This window comes from Bombina bombina, chromosome 5 (genome assembly GCF_027579735.1).
Source record: "Bombina bombina isolate aBomBom1 chromosome 5, aBomBom1.pri, whole genome shotgun sequence".
NCBI lineage: Eukaryota > Metazoa > Chordata > Amphibia > Anura > Bombinatoridae > Bombina > Bombina bombina.
In genome coordinates this window covers 264,354,681-264,373,977 of record NC_069503.1, presented here as the reverse complement: position 1 = coordinate 264,373,977, position 19,297 = coordinate 264,354,681, and the positions used below count along the sequence as shown (strand labels likewise).

General features: G+C 40.4%; 1 protein-coding gene across 3 annotated transcripts in view; it reads left to right on the top strand.

The window, feature by feature from the left end:
• Positions 1 to 17,350: 17,350 nt before the first annotated feature.
• STAM (signal transducing adaptor molecule) overlaps positions 17,351 to 19,297 on the top strand; it is a 73,784-nt gene continuing 71,837 nt past the window's right edge. The window contains exon 1 of one of the 3 annotated variants that reach the window (XM_053713977.1): positions 17,351 to 17,740. In XM_053713977.1, coding sequence (XP_053569952.1) covers positions 17,701 to 17,740 — 40 coding nt within the window. In that variant the 5' untranslated portion in view covers positions 17,351 to 17,700. The remainder of the gene's footprint in view (positions 17,741 to 19,297) is intronic. The other 2 variants (XM_053713975.1, XM_053713976.1) reach the window with 2 other exon arrangements.

The following is a 19,297-nucleotide window of genomic DNA, read 5'->3' as shown; positions in this document are numbered from 1 at the left end:
GACCATACAATTTTAAACAACTTTCCAGTTTACTTCTATTATCAAATTTGTTTCATTCTCTTTGTATCATTTGTTGAAGGAATAGCAATGCACTACTACTTTTTTAATTGAACACATGGGTGAGCCAATATATATATATATATATGCAGCCACCAATCAGCAGCTAGAACCTAGGTTCTTTGCTGCTCCTGAGCTTACCTAGACCTTTCAGCAAAGGATAACAAGAGAAGGAAGCAAATTAAATAATAGAAGTAAATTGGAAAATTGTTTAAAATGTTATGCTTTGTCTAAATCATGAATGTCTAATTATGACTTTACTGTCCCTTTAATGAATCAAATTGAACATACAATTTTAAACACCATTCAATACAATTTACTTCTATTATATAAGTTGCTTAATTCACTTCCTATCATTTGTTGAAAAGCATACCTGGGTAGGTTCAGGAGCAGCAATGGACTACTGGGATTTAGCTGAAGATTGGTGGATGCACATATATGCCTCTTGTTATTGGCTTACCCAACATGTTCAGCTAGCTCCCAGTAGAACATTGCTGCTCCCCTCCTATAGCATCTCATGTAGAGGTATACAGTACTAAAGAAAGGTCTAACACCCGCCAAAACTTAATAAATAAAAAATTAACACAATGTAATAGGTTCCTTATGTCTCACACACAGACCCCTCTCCAGTTCCTTATATAATATTATAGAGAGGTTCCTTCTGTCACACACAGGTTCCCTCCCCAGTACCTTATATACAGATATATACTATTATAGAGAGGCCCCCTACCCATATTGATGATTATATAATATTATAGAGAGGTTCCTTATGCCTCACATAGAGAGGTTCCCTCTGTCACACACAGGTTCCCTCCCCAGTACCTTATATACAGATATATACTATTATAGAGAGGCCCCCTACCCAGATTGATGATTATATAATATTATAGAGAGGTTCCTTATGCCTCACACACAGACCCCTCCCCAGTACCTTATATACAGATATATACTATTAGAGAGAGGCCCCCTACCCAGATCCTTATATAATATTATAGAGAGGTTCCCTCTGTCTCACACACACACACACACACAGCCCCTCCCCAGTACCTTATATACAGCTATATAATATTATAGAGAAGTTCCCTCTGTCACACACACAGCCCCCTCCCCAGTCCCTTATATTATATATATAAGTTATATACAGACACTAACACTAATATAAAGAGTTCCTTCTGTGTCACACACAGACCCTACCCAGTTCCTTATATACAGATATATAATATTATAGAGAGGTTCCCTCTGTTTTACACACAACCCCTCTCCAGTAGCTTATATACAGATATATAATATTATAGAGAGGTTCCCTCTGTCTCACACACACAGCCCACTCCCCAGTTCCTTATATACAGATATATAATATAGAGAGGTTCCCTCTGTCTCACACACACACACAGCCCCTCTCCAGTTCCTTATATACAGATATATAATATTATAGAGAGGTTCCCTTGGTCTCACACACACAGCCCCCTCCCCAGTTCCTTATATACAGATATATAATATTATAGAGATATAAAATTAAATTTAAACTTTATATACTAGACTGCTGTACAGCATTTAATAATGGTCATGACCACTCAGTCGCATTACAGAGAGAAATCACAGAATCAACAATTGACTGTGTAATGACCATTCTATACATTTATCACTATAAGAATTAATCTTCTATAGTACTGCATACTATACCTCATTGTGTAGGTGATCTGTGCATTGTCAACTGACAGTTGATCTCCCTGGGCTGGCTACAAAAGTCTGGCACTCTTAAATCAAGCCTCTCACTAGCAGCCAGGCTGCGTGTCTCTCACAGTCTCACTCCCTTACAGGTCTTCTCAACACAGCAACCGCGCTGCACTACTAGGTGATGTCATCAGTGCTCACTGAAGCATCACGTGACTGATATCACAGCCAGGCTTGGAGAAGAATTCTACGCTACTCAGTCAGAATGCAAATGCCACTATAAACAAACTACACAAAGGCAGATCAGCCAGGAAAGAACTGTTATTCAGACAGGTAGTTAGTCTTTTGTGGATGGTACTTGGGCATGTCCGTTTTTTCCCAATACATCATACACAGCACTCAGAAATATAACAGACACAGTGTCCGGTCAAATACCTGGCAACCCTACCTGACTGTGCTCAGTCCTCCTGCTCCAGTTCGTTCACCACGTGCCCACATGCTGCGGCTGATGTCTGTGCCACTACCGCCTCTAACTCTAACAAGAGCTGCGCAGTTAAAAATTGCGTGGTGAGTGTGCGCACAGCCAGCCGGTGCATGGGTGGAGCCAAGCAGGAGCCACAACAGGAACAGGGTTAGGTATCTAATATGTGGACCGGATTCCGGAATCATCTGAACCCGGTTCACATATTCCGCAGGTGCAGTGACAGTGAGTGTTTTAACGTCACAACCATCCGGCTCCTAATCCTGTTGCTTCATTCTGCAGCGCAGAGTCTCACTCCAAGACTCCACACTGTGACGGCGCTGTGGATATGGCCTGGCCCCAAATTCCCAATGACACACACTTGACTTGTAACTTCTAGACTAGTGGACTGTCACCCACCACCAATGGTCACACACACCCATTAAATCAAAAGGAAAGAATAAATATTCTTACATTTTAATAATAATTTTTTAAAAAAACCTGCTGGCTGCTGCAGTTTCTGATCAAGGGGCGGGGGGCAGGGCCCCTTTAAGAGGCCGGGCCCTCGGGCAAAGGCCGATTTGCCCGACTTGTCAGTCCGCCCCTGACTGAGCATATCTAGATATGCTTTTCAGCAAAGAATATCAATAGAATAAAACAAATTAGATAATATAAGTTAAATAGAAAGATGTTTAAAATTGCATTCTCTTTCTAAATCATGAAAGAAAAAATGTGGGTGTCATGTCCCTTTAACCAGAGCTCTGAAGTTGCGCTATCCCAATGTTAAATTCAATTGCGCTCAAGCAATCATGTTTACTTTCAACCTGCAACACACATTCTCCATTCGAGGCACGATAAACCCGATATCGCTTGCGTGCAACAGTTAGAGCACCACTCATAATTTAGCTCTAAATCAGGTTAGCCAATGATAACAGGCATATATGTGCAGCCAATCAGCAGCTAGCTTCCAGTAGTGCATTGCTACTCTTGAGCCTACATAGGTATAATTTATAACAAAGGAACAAGAAAACAAATCATATTTGATAACAGAAGTAAACTGGAAAGTTGTTTAAAATGGCCTGCTATATCTGAATCATAAAAATTACATATTGACTTTATTGTTTCTTTAATTACTTTTCTTAGTAAATTTTGAGTTCAGATAATGTTGTTATCCTTTACAGTGGAACTTGTACTATGCACTGAGAAATAAACAGTTGCAAGATAGATATGGCTTCTTTGATTATAATGGAGTTGAACTTACATCTTTCTCTAAATGGGAATATTTTTAGAGAGGGTTTTTAATCTTTGAAGGTTGGGAGAGAGTCTGATAGATTGAAGAAGATTGTTCTGCAATACAGGTGCAGCACAAGACAAGTCTTGTAGGTAAAGGTTTATGGGGTGATGATCAAGACTAGCTAGATGAGTATTAGGAGACAAGGTGACTAATGGTGAGTCCTCTCATAGTATTTGTTCTTTAGAAAATAGGAACTATGTGCAATGTTATTTATACCTCAATCATTTAAAATAGGCACATACAATAGCTCTCTGTATATTCATAAAACAGAACTCTGAATAAAAAGTTCCTGAACTCTTTTGCATGTGCTAAATATAAAAATTCAATAGTGAATTAATAAAACCATAGAAACTTACAACCAGCAATAATAAATAAGTAATAATGGCAAATCAATAGCTAGAAAATGTATGTTTCACTAGAATAATGCAACACATGCAAACACACAATCACGAAAACTCTTAATCTGGTTGTACACTAAAGGCACCACATAAAAAAACGGAAATATAACTTTTATTAAAATATTTTTAAAAAAAATTATCCCAGCATCAAGGGATAAAGTTCCCTTACGCATTTTGTGTCAACAACAGGCACTTAATCATAGGTTGCTAATAATGCTGCAGACTCTCATTTTAAAGAGACAGTAGCCAATCAGGATCAAAAAAAGTTAAAAACTATTACATGTTTAAAAAAAGTGAATGTTTTTACAAACACAAAACATGGAATAAACAAGAAACCTCAAATTAAACTAAAATTCTCCAGAAAAACTATTACAACACAAAGTTACACAATTAGCAAATACATATCCCAGAATGACCTGCTCCTTGCATCTTCAACTATCACCTGTTCCCATGCTAGACTGCAGGACTTCTGTCGGGCAGCACCTACCCTCTGGAACTCTCTCCCTCGTGCTGTCAGGCTTTTCCCTAATCTTTCTTCCTTTAAATGCTCCCTGTAGACTTTTTTGTTCAGCGAGGCCTACCACCCAGCTCAATAATAAATTAATTTCACTTCCCTCATCTAACTCTGCATTAACATCTTCCTCAATCTTCCAGTCCTCACCTCCTGTTTCTCAACCTCCTACCCTTCTAGATTGTAAGTTCCAACGGGAATAGGGCCCTCAATTCCTCCTGTATGTGTTTGTAAATTTTGTCCTGTCTCTTACAAGTTTTATATCATTGTTTTATTTAAATTAATTGTACCCATGGACAGCGCTGCGGAATATGTTGGCGCTTCATAAATAAAGCAGAACCCCGAACGACAGAATCAAGGTAGGGGTAATTGACCCCTATTGGCTGAATGTAGTTCAACTTTAGGTCAAGGGGGCGTGGCTGGAAGCAAAGTTTTAAAGTCGTTGGTGTATAGTGGATTCGCGCTCTTTTTCAGTTACTTACCTGAGCGGGAGAAGAACGGCTTCAGTGCTTACCTGCTATGGACGCGCTGCTACAGGAACTGACGGCGATGGCCAGAGGAAGAGGAGTCGAGTGGATCCGGGAGCAGCTGAAGTCGGTGGAGGAACCTCGCGCGGGGACGTCAGGAGTTGCAGGAGTCAGCGGTTCCAGGAAGAAGAGACCGGTGAGATCAGCTGGGCCCCCGTCAAGGTTGAGTCCTGAAGCATCCAGCTCGAAGAGGAAGTCGTCGGCGAAGACTGGGAGGAGAGGTTCTTCAAGCAAGAGGCCGGTGGCAGAGAAGGCGTCAGGATCCGGTGCATTAACGGTGCATGGCGGTGACGTCATTGCACCCCGGAGGCCCGGTGGGACTGCAGGAGCGGAAAAGACGGTGACGGGTAAAGTGGGGTCTGGTAGGGGCGCAATGTGGAGGGTAGTGTGGCGGTAGTAAAGGGGCCAGGGGGGCATGTTTTAATGGCGGCAATGTACTTGTGGGATATGTCAAGTTTGTCATATAGCTATCGGATATGTTTGTTTTTTATTCTTGAGAGAGGAAGGCTGTCAATTTTCTGCCTGGCAGTGAGGGGCTGAATATTAATATTGGGCCATTTACGTTGGTCTCATTATATTTTAATGTCCTGGAATATATTGGGGTATGTATGTATATATAATTTTAAAGAAAAGGGGTGCATTATGCTAATTTGTTCCTGGCTGTTTTATGTATAAAAAAATAAATAAATAAATAAAATTTGAGAAATAATAATAATAAAAATTGTCGAATGGTTAAGTTGGTGAATTTAAAAAAATAAAAATAATAATATATATTTATATAATAATAAATATGCTTGTATTTTAATTTATTTGCTTTTTCCTTGCTTTAATGTTTTTATTGGGGTTGTATGGCATGGGGTTTTTGTTTGATATTATGTAGGTGAGGAGCTTTATTAATAATGGTAGGGCAGGTTTTATGTTAAAAAAAAAAAAAAAAAGGTGTTTCTTTTTTGGTAGGTTGCAAATTTATGTTTTTTCCCTAAGTTTTTATAGGTGTTCCTGAATAGGTAGGTACTAATTTGGTCTGGGTTATTGCTTACGCAGGTTGCTGTATTTAGGGTGAGCAGTGTATGAAGCTGTTGTTGGACTAAGAGATTGTTTTTTGTTTAAAAAAAAAAAAAAAAAAGAACATAGGAAAAGGGTGATAGTGAGATATTTTAAAGATAGTAGTTTGGGGATGAGAGCTAATGTCTCTAATTCTTTCACGCAGTGGTCTACCAGGAAGCACACGGCCTTTCTAGTGGAGGAGAAGAGGCCCCTACACCTCAAAGGGACACGGTTACGGAGCCGCTGCTGGTACTGGATGCTGGCAGCGACTTTGAGGAGGAAGAGGAGATCAAGGAACCTGCGTTACCTGGACCGAGTACGGCTGGTCAGGTAGGCGATGCGTCTACCCTGGCGCAGCTTTTGAGGTTATTATCTCCTGAGAAGGGTGTAAGGATTTCAGGGGGGAGCAGGGTTAGTGAGAGTAGAGTTAGAGAGAGGGAAGGGGTGCAGGGGAGTAGGTCATCAGGGGGGGTCAGGCACTCACACCTTCCCGTGCTTTGCAGTCCCCAGGATCTGGAGATATTACGGTGCCCAGCAGGCATCAAAGAAGGAGGTCAAGGTCGGGTCACGGCCGACGGAGATCACGTTCACCTTTAAGAAGATCTACTGTTATTCATTCACCTACTTGGGCGAGGGTTGAGAGTTCAAAAAGCAGTGGAAGAAGAGAGAGAGGACGTTCACCTTCTAGGAAATCGAGTGGGAGCAAGAGGACAGGCGAGAGTGGTAGAAGGAGAGAAGAGGTAGTGGCAACTCAGGTCGTTCCCAGTGTTGGAGCAGATAATCGGGAGAGTACAAGGACGGCCCCCCAGTCTTCAGGTGAGTCAGCTGGGGGTGCTGTGGTGGAAGGATCGGGTTTGAAGTGTGGAGAACGTGAGAAGCTGCTGAATGGTTTGAAGGCGTTGTTGGCGAGTTTGGAGGCTCCAAGTGGGGGGGAGTCGGCCGAAAAGGCATGGACCCCGGGAGCCATTGTGGCTCCGGCTGAGTCAGTTGCGTCGGTGAGTGGAGCCGCTTCGGTTTCTCAGGTGTCGGCGGTTTCGGTTTCGGGTAGTTCAATCAAGGTAGCTGAGGAAGCCTTGAGGCGTCCGTGCTTGTGTTCCATCGGTCCTTTGGGGATTCATCTAACTGTGGAAGTTAAAGAAAAAAATATGGAAGAGGGAATTCCTAGAAATTTTTTCTTTGTTGCCGCTGGACCAAGTGGTGGAGTTAAAGGAGGATGATAAATCTGAGAAAGGCAAGAAGGAGGAAGATGAAAGGAAAAAGAGGTACAGGAAGTTACCTAAGACCCTAGGTAATTGGTCGAGAGCCTTTTGCATTCTTGCTAGAGTGGTAACGGAGAAGTGCCCAGATCAGGGTGGATCTTTATTTTGTTATTTCGATGAGATTTCGAATGCTTACCGTACTTATGGTGGTATGGCATGGTGGCGTTATGACGAGAAGTTTCGTCAGAGGCTGGCAGTGAGACCAGAAATGCGATGGGACGATCGTGACATGGGCATTTGGCTCGAGATCATGACTCCTTTAAGGGGTCAGCCTTTTCGTGGTTCAGGGGTCAGTTACTCCGGCCCCTCGGTTAGTTCGGGATCTGCAGTCTCAATGCGTAAGTGTTTATGCTTCCAATTCAACGATGGAGCATGCCGGTTTGGAGCAAGTTGTAAATTCAGACACGAATGCTCTGGGTGTGGCGGTAGCCACAGTTTTTCAAGGTGTTTCAAAAAAGGAAAGATTGGTAGTAAGCAAGGGGAATCTACTCCTTCGAGCTCAGACCCCGGTGAAGGTAGGAAGGATGGTGGTTTGGTTAGAGGCTTACGCCAATAAACGGGGAAAACGAGATGATGCTGAACTGCTTCTTTCCGGCTTCAGCTCAGGTTTTGTAATTCCTTTCAAGGAAAGTGCTGGTGGGAAATTTAGTGGGAATTTGAAGTCAGCCAGGGAATTCCCTGAGGTGGTTAGAAAGAAGTTGCAAAAAGAGGTTTCTTTGGGAAGAATGGCAGGCCCATTTGTTCCTCCTCCTTTGGAGAATTTGAGAATTTCTCCATTAGGAGTAGTTCCTAAGAGGGTTGAGGGTCAATTTCGTTTGATCCACCACCTGTCTTACCCAAAGGGTTTTTCTGTCAATGATGGCATTGATCCGGAATTGGTCTCGGTTAATTATGCGTCATTCGACAAAGCTGTTGATTTGGTTCGGGTTGCTGGCCGGTGAGCTTTGTTGGCTAAGGTTGACATCGAAGCGGCATTCAGGCTGTTGCCGGTGCACCCTCGGTGTCATCATCTTTTAGGTTGTAAATTTGATGGTTCCTTTTTTGTGGATTTGTGCCTTCCAATGGGGTGTTCTATTTCTTGTTCCTATTTCGAGAAGTTTAGTACATTCATTGAGTGGGTGGTCAAGCAACGAGCTGGGTTGTCATCTTTAGTTCATTACTTGGATGACTTCTTGTTTGTGGGCCCTGAGGGTTCAGAGGTCTGTAGGAGGCTAATGTTGACTTTTGGTCTTGTTGCATCTGATTTTGGTATTCCAATAGCGGAAGAAAAATCGGAAGGTCTGATAACTTCTTTGTGTTTCTTGGGTATTGAGATTGATTCAGTGGCTATGCAATGCCGTCTACCTTGGGATAAGGTTGTTGACTTGTTTCAGTGCATTCAAGGGGCATTGTCGTCTGAGAAGATAACTCTGAGGTGTCTTCAATCTTTGTTGGGCAAGCTTAATTTCACGTGCCGAATTATCCCAGTTGATAGGGTTTTTTGTAGAAGACTTGCATTGGCGACAGTCGGGGTAGTGGCTCCCCATCATCAAATTCGTTTGTCAAAGGTCATGAAGGATGACCTTCGAGTATGGTCGGCCTTCTTGAAGGATTTCAATGGCCGGTTGGTGATTCAAGAAGTAGATTGGTCTGATGAACGTTTATGCCTGTTTACCGATGCATCTGGTTCTTGCGGTTTTGGAGCCTATCTGAACGGAAAATGGTGTGCGGAGGTTTGGCCTAAAGATTGGGAACCTTTAGGTTTGACAAAAAATCTAACTTTTCTGGAACTCTTCCCTTTGGTGGTTGCTTTAAAGATTTGGGCTTCTGAACTCCGAGACAAACGGGTGTGTTTTCACTCGGATAATTTGGGGGTGGTATATTCAATTAACAACTTGACTGCAAATTCCCCCCCGGTTATCAGTTTGCTGAGAGAATTTGTGCTGGAGTGTTTGAGGCTCAATGTCACTTTTAGAGCTGTTCATGTACCGGGCAAGGTGAATTCTATTGCTGACGCTCTTTCCCGTTTTCAGTGGGAGCGGTTCAGGTCGGAGGCTCCGGACGCGGAAACGGAGGGTGTGAATTGCCCGAGGGAATTGTGGCTCCTGGGGTATTCTTAGTTTGGGACCTCGTGAAAGGGGCTCTTGCACAGTCCACCTGGCGGGCTTACGCCCGGGTATGGAAGTTATGGATAACTGTGGTGGATGGTAGGGAATGGTTGGCTTCTAAGGAATCCTGTTGTGAGATACTTTTGGATTGGATTATGCAGTGGAGGACTGAGTCTTTATCATCAGCGGAAATTCGCAGGAGACTTGCAGCTTTGGCTTTCTTGTTTCAGTTGGGTGGTTTGGAGGACGTAACCAAGAATTTTGTAGTAAGAATGGCTGTTCGTGGTTTGTGCAGGAAGAAGCCATTAAAGGACAGTAGAAGACCGGTTATTTTCTCATTGTTAAAGAAGTTGGTGGGTATTCTTCCTCATGTCTGTTCTTCTGAGTTCGAATTTTTATTGTTCCGGGCCGCTTTTGTTCTGGCCTTTTTCGGGGCTTTTAGAATTTCTGAATTGGTAGGTAAGAATAGAAAATGTGCTAGTGGCCTTCGGTGGAGGGACATTTGTTTGAATAACGGGAGTTTGGACATATGGTTAAGAAAATCTAAAACTGACCATTCTGGAAAGGGTAAATTGTTTAGTTTAAGGGCGGTTGGCGGCCCGTGTTGCCCAGTTGGGGCGGTGTTAGCTTTTTTAAAGGTTAGGAATGGAGTTAATGAGGCTTTCTTGATCCATCAGGATGATTCTGTGCTATCAGTTTTTCAATTTGTATCTGTTTTTAAAAAGTGCCTTGTTTTGTTAGGGTTAAATCCTTGTGAATTCGGTTCTCATTCATTCCGCATCGGAGCTGCAACGGAAGCTCAGCTCCTGGGTTTGGAGCCTCAGGTGATTAAGAAGATTGGTAGATGGGAGTCTGACCGTTTCAGAGTGTATGTGAGGCCGGGGTTGGTAGTTTAAAAAAATAAAGAAATAAATAAAATTTAAAAAAAAAAAAAAAAAAAGTTTGTTTTTTCTTTGTTCTTCTTTTCAGGTCCTTTGAGATGTTGGGTTATCGGCCATTCTTACGTTTATTGGGCCAGGAAGGCTGCTGCTGTAAAAAAGGATGGTGCCCAGCTGGGTTTTTGTAAGGAAAAATTTGTTTTGAGGTGGTTCGGGGTTAGGGGCATGAGGTGGTGTCAGCTTTTGGAATCTGTAGTTAATTACGCTAGGTTGTTTTCGCCTCTTGGTTATTCATCTCGGAGGGAATGATTTGGGTTTTATGGCACAGAAAACGCTGGTGGACAAGATTAAGTGGGATTTGGACTGGTTACATACTTTGTTCCCGAGTTTGGTAATTGTGTGGTCAGACATTGAGTGCCGGCTGGTTTGGAGGGCAGCGTGGGACTGTGTTAAATTGGAGAATTCTCGGCGTAAAGTTAACCGTATGGTGAGTAGTCACGTTAAAAAGTTGGGGGGCCTCGCTTTGAGGCATTCAGAGTTTGAAGGGGAATCGGGTAAATGTTTTTTTCCTCCGAGATGGTGTGCATCTTAATGAGGTAGGTTTACATTTATTCAATTTTACCATAAAGGAGGGTATTGAGTTGGCCGCAGCCTTGTTGGGTGGTGCTCGATGTTAGTTCGAGCTGTGGCGGGGTGCTTGCCCTGGGTGATGGCTTACGCCATGGTTGGGGTTCATGGTACCTCCTGTTGGGATAGGCAGGAGAGGTGATTTTTCATGGGGAGGCGTGCCTTATGGGTTAAGGCACGGAAAATATTTATTTGGTAGGGCAAGCCCTGGTTTTATGGTTTTAAATTTTAAATAAAAGTTATTTATGTTGTTTATAATAATAAAATATGCTGCGGCCTTTTTTACCCCAACTCTGGTGTTTGTGTTATATATTTGGGATTGGGTTTGTTGGGGGACGGAATGTATAGACAATTTGGGGTCAAGCAGAACCCCGAACGACAGAATCAAGGTAGGGGTAATTGACCCCTATTGGCTGAATGTAGTTCAACTTTAGGTCAAGGGGGCGTGGCTGGAGGCAAAGTTTTAAAGTCGTTGGTGTATAGTGGATTTGCGCTCTTTTTCAGTTATTTACCTGAGCGGGAGAAGAACGGCTTCAGTGCCCACCCCCCCTCCCTGTTTTTTTTTTCTTTTTTTCTTCTTTATATAAAAAAAAAAAGTTGATTAAAAAAAAAAAAAAAAAAATTTAAAAGGGTAAAACGTGTTCATATTGTTTAGTATATATGGTTGTCGCAGCAGGGGCGGGGTGCTTGCCCTGGGTGATGGCTTACGCCATGGTTGGGGTTCATGGTACCTCCTGTTGGGATAGGCAGGAGAGGTGATTTTTCATGGGGAGGCGTGCCTTATGGGTTCAGGCACGGAAAATATTTATTTGGTAGGGCAAGCCCTGGTTTTATGGTTTTAAGTTTTAAATAAAAGTTATTTATGTTGTTTATAATAATAAAATATGCTGCTGCCTTTTTTACCCCAACTCTGGTGTTTGTGTTATTTATTTGGGATTGGGTTTGTTGGGGGACGGAATGTATAGACAATTTGGGGTCAAGTATAATAATAACAAAATCTTCTCAAACAAAGCTGTGGCAACACAAAGTTACATTAATCAGAGATGATAAATACCTAACCATAACAGAAAATCCTGCCTGAGACTAACAATCTCTAAAATGAATCTACAAAATAACTTGTTACAGGCACATCATATATTCATGTTTATAATATTCTACAGTTTAACTATTGGGAGTTTATCAATAAGGGTAGTTATTCCAAATTATTTTAATGCCGTGTTAAATATAATAGTTTCAAATAAAATAAATAAGAAATCAAGTAAAATGATATTCTACTGTAAAATGAACTTCTTGTATTTTCACCCAAGGTTATAAAATTGTTTATGTCTTATGACCAGTCTCAATGGCGCCAATATCGTACTTGTGTTTTAGCTCAAGATTATAGGATTTGCTAATTACTCATGATGTAATGCCAATGGATTGTTTAAAAATTTACAAATAACCCTTCCCTGAACTTATAAGAGGGGCAGAAAATATCTGAACCAAAATGCTGTCACGCTGTCAAGTATGATATAATATTTATTTATATGCAAGCATGATTAAGCTATTGTAACTCTGCAATATTGGATTCATATTTTTTATACATTTTCATTGCATTTATTTAGCAATAAAATATTTGGATCTATTCCAGATAAGCCCCGCCACTAATACAAAAACTGCACGCGCGAAAAGTTAAGCCCCGCCACTTTTGACAGCTCAAATTTAATGCACGCACGCTCACACTAACTGGAAATAACTTAAAAATGGATTTATCTTTTTGTTCTAAGAGGTGAGAAATTGTAAATTGTAACTGACCAGTAACTGACCATCGCCTGTTGTTCTTACATGGATCAGGAGGAGAAGCACTTATCATGTCACCCTATGTAATCACCTAGTAAATAACAAACGGTGCAAAAGACAGTTTGATTGCCTGAAGATCAAAGCCACATTCAGCTCCACAACACCAGCCCTCCTCACAGCACTGGCCCCTCTGCTGAATCACACAAACCCCTCCTCCCCCAGGTACCCGCATGTCACTCAAAGTGCCCCGAGGGTCTGTACAGCTCCTTCCTCTATCTGACTCCCACTTTAGCTCTCTGTGTCCTACTGTCCTCCTGTTCTCTAATGCCAAGCTTGCTAGACCCTGCTGCCGATCTGTATCCCAGCCTGCCAAGTTACCTTAAAGTCGGGATAAGGACCCTTTCTTGACTACCTCTGTATTCTCTTATTCCGCGCTCCCTGGCGCCCAGCTACCTGTGTCCCCTGTTCTTTGTCACACAGGATACTGTGCGTGTGCCTGGTATGCGTTGCTTTTTTATTACAAAACCTTTTCCTTTCTTGACTACCTCTGTATTCTCTTATTCTGCGCTCCCTGGTGCCCAGCTACCTGTGTCCCCTGTTCTTTGTCGCACAGGATACTGTGCGTGTGCCTGGTATGCGTTGCTTTTTTATTACAAAACCCTTTCCGGATCTTTTCCAAAATAAAAAAATCAAAGTACAAGTTTCATATCAAGTTTCATATCCTCTTTTTTTATAATCTTTTGGGTGGCGGGGGTTAACTTTTTGGCGGGGCTTATCTGGAAAAGATCCAAATATTTTTATTTTTGTAATATGATACTGCATATTTGTAACAATAAAATACAATTTTGTTTATATTTTTTTTCTCTTGTGCCTTTATCTTTATATATTGTACTCAAAATCAAACAGAAGATATGAGACCATTTTTACTTATATAACATTAGGGGTAGGTGCCTGGAATTCAGATTTCAGAATAACCTCTCTCTAAGGCATTATAAGGGGAAAAGGTATGAACCATTACAAACTCATGCCCCACTCCTGATTCATTCCATGTGGGGTTCTCATTTTTATTAATAAAACCAGAATAATTATTTTTTTCTGCAAGATATAATATTTGTTTCCAACCCTAGGGGGCAGGATGGCAACATAAATAACTTTCACAGATGATTTTGGAACATTCACCATGTGTGTATAATTACAGCTAAACAAAGCACCACAAAAGTGTTAAAACAGCCCTGGTCCTTAAGGTGCTAAGGGTCGTGAAACACAAATTTTTTCTTTCATGATTTAGAAAAACCATGCAATTTTAAACAACTTTCCCATGTATTTCTATTATCTAATTTGCTTCATTCTCTTGATATCTTTTGTTAAAAAGCCTATCTAGATAGACTCAGTAGCTGCTGATTGATGACTGCACATAGATGCCTCGTGTGATTGGCTCACCCATGTGCATTGCTATTTCTTCAACAAAGAATATCTGAAGAATGAAGCAAATTGATTAATAGAAGTAAATTGCGATGTTGTTTAAAATTGTATTCTCTATCTGAATCATAAAAGAAAAATGTTGGGTTTAATGTCCCTTTAAGAATGCCTGGGATAAGCATAGGGCTATCTAACAAACTAGATACCTTTATACTTTTAGGAAATATTTGGCAGACTTGCTGGGCCTATCGCTCTTATCTGCCGTCAAACTATCCTTAAAGGGACATTAAACCCAATTTTTTTCTTTCATGATTCAGATAGAGAATACTATTTTAAACAACTTTCTGATTTACTTCTGTTATCTAATTTGCTTCATTTTCTTGATATTCCTTCCTGAAAAGCATATCTAGATAGGCTTAGTAGCTTCTGATTGGTGGCTACACATATTTGCTTCATGTGATTGGCTAACCCATGTGCATTGCTATTTCTTTAACAAAGGATATCTAAAGAATGAAGCAAATTAGATAAAAGAAGTAAATTGGCATATTCGTTAAAATTGTATTCTCCGACAGAAACATGAAAGAAAATGTTTGGGTTTGATGTCCCTTTAACTATTGGAGATTAAAAAAATCATCACCCCTCAGAATGTACAAATTCCTCTTTAAAATCCTATAGAACCTCTTGAGCTGTAAATAAAATTCTGTTGATAAAACCACTGCATCTTGGTTAAATCCTCTTTTTCTCTTTTTGGATCTAACAATGGAAATCAGATCAATCTGTACAATACAATTAGCAAACTTATTCCTAATAAAATATAATAAAAACAATATCTATTAATCTCATATACTTAAACTGCTTAAAGCAAAATATGGAGAAAGCAGTTGCAATTATGTTTATAAAAATAGCAAGCAAAGAAATGAATGCACAACTGTCTTTATAAAATAGTTTAGAGATATAAATTTGAAGTTAGATGTTAAAGGGACAGTAAAGACAAAACTAGGTAGGCTCATAAGAGCTCAGGAGTGTGCACATGTCTTTAGTACTCTATGGCAGCAGTGTTTTACAACATTGTATAACAAAGCTGCAAATAACATTGCAATACACTACTGCCATGGGGTACTAAAGACACATGCACACTCCTGAGCTCTTATGAGCCTACCTAGTTTTAAAATTGTATGCTCTAACTGAATCATACAAAGTCTAATTTTGACTTTACTGTCCCTTTAAGTCTTGGCTTTGTGAGAATGTTTATTGTACACTCTGTGTGATGCATTTTTAAATGAACTAGGGAGAATGTTAATGAAAATCAATAATTATCACCAAGGAAACAAACATATTGTTTAAAGAAAAAAAAAAGAGAAAGATTGGGGGGCAGGTAATGTCTGCAGCAATAGGGAAAGTTTTATTCAATCTTTTGGAAAAAAGTTGGGGTGTCCACTGCAATCCTCATCATGTGTGTGTGGAAAACATGCTATATCTGGGTCTTTGGGATTTGGGGTACAACCCAGTATCCATATGATTGTGGTTGATGTCATCGTACCGTTCTTCAAGATGTCACATACAATGAGGAGAAGCAATTCACTACTGGGAGCTAGCTGCTGATTGGTGGCTGCATATGTCTCTTCTCATTGGCTTACCTGATGTGCTCAACTGCCTCCCAGTTGTGCATTGCTGATCCTTCAACAAAGGATATCAAGAAAATTGAACATATTTGACAAAAGGACACTGGAAAATTGTTTAAAATTGTATGCTCTATCTGAATCATGAAAGACAAAATTTGGGTTTAATGTCCCTTTAAAAAATGGTGTGGCACTAAAGAGGATCAGAGGCATCAAAAATCTAGCTGCAGCAAAATAATCAGGGTATGCCTAAGCATACCAGCTTACCCTGTGTACACCTTTGCATGTGTGGTAATTTCATAATTAAGGAAAATGTAGGTAATACATACCGTAATTATAAATGTTTTTCTTTTTTTTTTATAAAATTAAAGGAATGAATCTGGAAAGAAAACTTATACTTTAAATAAGGGTTGTACACAGTACACCATTGGGTTAAGAAGACACAATGCAGTAGGCTAGGGCAGTGTTTTTCAACCAGTGTGCCATGAGAGATCCTCAGATGTGCCACGGCAGACTGACAACAGTGTGGCATATTTTTTAAACTTTGCTTGTTTTTTACTCCCAGTGCAGGGGTAGTTTGTAGGAGGCATGGCATAACAGCACAATACATACAGTATGTGTGTGTGTGTATTATATATATAGGATTTTTTAATGTAAAAAAATGTGCCACAGCAAAAAAAAGGTTAAAAATCACTGGGCTAGGGGTTTCATTTGACCCCCTCTTGAAACATTGCTCATCTCCCAATACGTGGATCAGAAAACTGTTGAACATGGTCCTTATTTATATACAAAATATATAAAGCCCTAGACCAGAGCATGATTGGTTAATATACTGCTATATCAATGTGTACCCTTAGATTAGTGGCATTTAATTTATTATAGTACATTTTAGAATCAACAGAATTTAATGTGTCCACTGGCTGCAGGTAAAAATAAAAATTCCCAAATAGCTCTAGATTAGGGGAATAATATCCATACCATTGTATCCTGAGATTTGTGGTTCTGATTAGTTAGGATAAAATTCCGTTTAATAATGACTAAGTGTTATGTAACACGGTAACTTTACCAAACAAATAAATGATATTATGCACCGGAAAACTAGAGATTAGAGAATACTGCCAGTGCCAGCGAGTACTGGAGCACATGATTCTCTGACTCAGCTCAACCTGACTCCAGTCTGTGACTGGAAGAACAATGCAAGATCATTCTCTGAGTACACTGTCATCAGTCACTCCCAACGATCAGCTGCTTCTTCTCCGCAAACATCCCCAAACCCGCCCACCTCCTCCTTCAGATGATACTATAGTTTATTTACATCAGTTAATCGGTGTAAACTCTAAACTACCTGTGTTAATGTTCATGCTTTTTTTTTAATTTATTTATATTATCATCGCAGTGAATTACTATAAAATAACTGATTTCTGTAACAGGTTTAAATTTAATATTTTAAATGTGTGTTGCACGTTAAACACATCAGCATGCAGCGCAGCCTATTTCAGAAATTCAGAGATGCAGCGCAACATAAAAAGTGCTATATTTGTATATCGCTTCGCTACGAGCATTACACACTGCGCATGCCCAATGCCCATAAAAATGTCTCCTTTAAAACTTTCTTGTCGCACGACGCATGCCCAGTACCCACTGTAATGTAGGGAATGTCGATAAATTTCCACAGAGCATCTTAGGGAGTGTCATGAAACGAATTTCAGTCAAGCAGAACGATAAAATAACAAGTTTTTGCGTGAAACCAACGCCAGTTATTTTTTGGTCACAATAATAACACAAGTGAACTGGCAATTATAACAAAACATGCTGGCTTGTACAATTACCGTATATAATACAATATTTTGGGTCTTGTAAGGCAGGCAAGTGTCAGGACAGCTTCTTTCCCATGATGCTCTATTGTATGGGCAGCTGTGTGGACCCAAAGAGATCTGATGATTTTGATGCTTTGACTGGAGGAGAGTGGGGTAGTGGTGGAAGAAACGCTTATTGGGAGTACTGTCCTATACTAGGGAGTAGGACATAGAACATTTCTAGCCGGCTTCCCAGTAAGCGGCAGACATGCCTCTCTTTACATCTAACCCCTTCGACCCTGATGTAGGTAAGGTGCTTCTGCTCACCTCAACCTTTGTCTGTAAGTTGTAAGGCAGACACTTTAGTGCTGACCATTAGGTATCTGACAGGTTAGATAGATACGTTTTGTACAGTTAAATCTAGAGTAGTACCAGCTGTATCAGAAGCCTGTGCAGAGATCACCAAACCCACTGTAAATTGAAGTTTTGTAAACCTATAATAGAGTCTGATGCATGGAACAGACTTCCAGGAGATGTGGTAAAACAAATATATTTCTTGAATTATAATAAGGGGTGATGGTTCTACACAGGAATACAAGATACCTGGATGGGTCTTTTGATCATTCTGATCAAATATGTTGATGGGCATGATCAAGAAATACAAAGGTCTTGATAAAACAATGAATGGAAAACTGCAGCTCCCATGTGTTTTATATATCAGTGTTCTCCAAAGAAAATGTTGTCCATATAATATTTTGCAATATTATAATATTTTCGGTTATTTGTAAATACGCTATCAAACAAAAAGTGATTGCATAGTTTAGCATAAATGTATTTAATAAATACTTTGTGCAACAAATATTGGAAAAAATATATATTCTATAAGATAATTTTAGTTTAATATAAGCTTACATTTTAGTTGGGTGGTCAGTAAAATCACCTGGGTGGCGTGCCCATAAAATCATAACATTTTATCATTAGCAATGCTGCAACAGGGCAATAATCAAGTGCTCTAACTGTGTTTAACCTTTTCCTGACGTTAGATGCCGTCCTAACTGCGCTGAGCTTTAGCGCAGTTAGGACAGCATATAACATCCTAGCCATTTGGCTGTACTGAAGCCAACAGTGGTTCCAGAATGGGATCGGGACCTAAGAGGGGCGTGTCTAGCGTTGTAGGCTCGCCCCTCTGACCTGATCCCATTATTGAAATCTGGCAATTGCATGCACGATCGCGACACTTCAATTTGTTCACATCGGAACGTGTAAACAAGAGACAAATCAAATCAGTCACAAAAGGGTTAACCCCTGCAAAGATGGTTTAAAGCAACAGGGCACATCTGGTGAGCCAATGACAAAAGGCATACGTGTCTAGCCACCAATCACCAGCTGGCTCCCATTGCTGCTCTGTAGCTAACTTTAAATAGTTATTATAGTGATACAATTTCACTATAATAAAGAGCTATTATTGTGATAAAAAAGTTTAATCCTAAATAACACACACACACACACATACATATGCGTGTGTTGATTACATATTAATTACAGGTGGTAAATCGCCATAGAACAGGCTAACAATGGTATTGAGCCGGTTGTTCGTTCCTGTGAGTGTGCTTCTCTCTCTGTGTGTAGTATTTAATCTCCCTATGGAGAAAAGGGGAATCCAGACGTGGACTCCTTGCTCAGTGTGCTTAGAGGAATATGGCTACACCTCACTGACGAGGCCGAAACGATCATCTGTGGTCGCTGTGTTCCTTGTTCAGAGAGGAATTGCCTGGTATTTCAGGGCTGGATTGACTGTAATAGGCGGGATCAGACTGGAATAATACAGGAAAGTTCTTCTCTGTGAAAAGCTTTACTGGTCTAAT